Source organism: Zerene cesonia, chromosome 27 (genome assembly GCF_012273895.1).
Source record: "Zerene cesonia ecotype Mississippi chromosome 27, Zerene_cesonia_1.1, whole genome shotgun sequence".
Lineage (NCBI taxonomy): Eukaryota > Metazoa > Arthropoda > Insecta > Lepidoptera > Pieridae > Zerene > Zerene cesonia.
The window spans coordinates 4510691-4513227 of record NC_052128.1 but is presented as its reverse complement, the minus strand read 5'-3'; the positions used below and the strand labels follow the sequence as shown (position 1 = coordinate 4513227).

At 43.3% G+C, this 2537-nt stretch overlaps 1 protein-coding gene across 5 annotated transcripts in view; it reads right to left on the bottom strand.

Annotated features, from left to right (window-relative positions):
• The window catches only part of LOC119837335, a 99820-nt gene that overhangs the window by 10232 nt on the left and 87051 nt on the right, over positions 1–2537 (bottom strand). For all 5 annotated transcript variants that reach the window (XM_038362878.1, XM_038362882.1, XM_038362880.1 and 2 more), the window contains exons 13-15: positions 2023–2205; positions 835–948; positions 353–543 (exon numbers count right to left, since the gene is read on the bottom strand). In XM_038362878.1, coding sequence (XP_038218806.1) covers positions 353–543; positions 835–948; positions 2023–2205 — 488 coding nt within the window. The remainder of the gene's footprint in view (positions 1–352; positions 544–834; positions 949–2022; positions 2206–2537) is intronic.

The window sequence follows — 2537 nt, the reverse complement described above, 5'->3', positions numbered from 1 at the left end:
TTTTTTCTATTTGCTTTATTTCTCTATAACCCCTAAAGACGTTTCTTTGAATAAACGTATGACAGCTGTCACCATAATATTTAAATCAACATACATGAGCACGTGTTGAATTGTCGAAAATACCTAAGCTTACTTGCACTTGTACTAACAGTTTTTTTTTCTTTATAATAACTGTACACCTAGTACATCAACATGAAGGAATGTATGCGCACTATTATCTCCACGTATGAACGTGCGTTTGTGAATTCTCATACGTATACACGCACACATCACGTCGCACGCAGGGACGAATTCCGAAACATTTGCGTATACGTGTACGTGTACACTTATATACATATATGCGTGTGTGCACCTTTTGTGCGGATGGTGATGTAGATCCCACACGTCGGGTTCAGGCAGCGGGGCCGGCTCGACGATGAGCGGCGCGCGCCACTCGCCGACGTCACCGACGCCACCGACGCCACCGACACCGCCGACGCCGCCGACACCGTGCTGGTGGTGCGCGGCCGCAGCCGCTGCTGCCGCTGCGGCTAGCTGTTGAACCTGCGACGATCACAGACACATTCAAGCATTGAAACTTACTCAACACTACTAGGACACTTTTCCACAACAAACTTTTATCAAGTGTAACTAACTATAAGGCGGTAAAACATCAAATGAATACTTTTGAATGAATCCCCATTGCAAACTGAACTGTCAATTGTTCCCAGATCGCTATAGGATCCAGTGTATTGCCCCCCCAAATTTCCACGTACACCCAGCATTATAACATTCACACACTATACCCAATAAGATATATTATACACAATAGAGCGCATCGGCGGCTGGGCGCACCTGATAGGCGGGCTGGCACAGTATGGAGGAGACGAACTGGTGCGGGAAGGGCTCGGCGCGCGCGGCGTACTGCCGCCCGCCCACCGCCACGCGCCCCGCGCCGTACAGCTGGTACTGCACGGGGAACAACACGACACTTTATATTTGCACTTAGCGCGCGACTAGCGGTCCGCTCCGGCTTCGCCCGTGATACATATATAGCCTATAGCCTGCCTCAATAAATGGGAAATCCAACACTGAAAGAAATTTTCAAATCGGAACAGTAGTTCGTGCGATTAGTACGTTCAGACAAACAAACTCGTCAGCTTTATAATATTTAGTATTCCACGATATTACCTATTGCATAGCACATATCTCATTTTTGTTGGTATAAGCATCAAACTTATATTATAAATGTGAAAGTTTGTTTGTTTGGATGTTTGCCCATCAATCACACTGATACTATTGAACGGATTTTGATGAAATTTGGTACACGGACAAGGTATGAGCCGACTTGGGTGATAGGATACTTTTTATCCCGATTAAATGCTCCCTTGGGATAAAACAGGAATCTTGATATCCGGGCGGAGCCGGGGCAAGCGTCTAGTCTTTAAGAATTGTAAATATAAAATTGACATAATTGGAAAAGCAATCAGAGTTTCTTGCCGGCACTTCTCTGTATAAACTGCTCCCCGAACCGGCGGTAAATGTGAAAAATATGTTATGCAATTCAAAAGTGCTTCTTTAAAAGGGCTTATTGAATAAATATATGTTTGAGTTTGAGTTCAAGACGAACTGTTTCGAGCTTTTTTCGTACAGCATTGAGCTGAGGCTGCTTCCGTTTGCATCATTTTAGTTTATGTAATCATGTATACTCATAATACCTTTTCTTTCTTTCTATCTTATACTAGCGGTCCGTCCCATCTTCGCTCATGGTATTAACGGTGAAAGAATTTTGAAATCGGTCAAGTAGTTCCTGAGATCAGCGCGTTCAAACAAATAAGCTACTCGTCAGCTTTATATTATATGCACATAAGTATTATAAACTAGCTTTATCCCGCGGCTTTATTCTGGTGGTACCTAGATAACTTGCATATGTGCTAAATTTGTCTATAATTAAGCTATATAAAAAAAATTGTATATGTATATATACATTAAGTTGTTTTTGGGTGAAACAGTAAAAGATCCCTGCAAGGTACTTGTACCGACCAGGTTGTCGTAGGGCGCCGCCCTCAGCCGCTGCTGGTTTATGGTGAGCGCGAGGTGGTGCGCAGTCGAGGGCGCGGGCGCCACCACGCCGCCCACGTACTCGCCGCCGCCCACGCCCACGCCGCCCACGCCCACACCGCCGACGCCCACGCCGCCCACGCCACTCCCCGACCGCCGGCACACCTGATCGTAAAGTCGATATTAATATTTATAATCAATGGATTTTTTAATTATATTTTCGGATACTACAATTTGTAAACTCTATTTTCGGATACTACAATTTGGATTTATATTAATATTTTAATTCCAACATATAACGACATAACATACAAAAAGATTAAACAGCAATCCTTTTTTAAAATTTGGTGATATAATTCTCATTCTTACACTAAACAGTTTCAAACAATGTAAACAAATTTAACAACTTTCAAAAAGTGTAAACAAATTTAGCAAAGGAATTACTTTTTGGATGTATTTTTTTTTGCATCCACATACACCACTAACCCCTCCCCCCC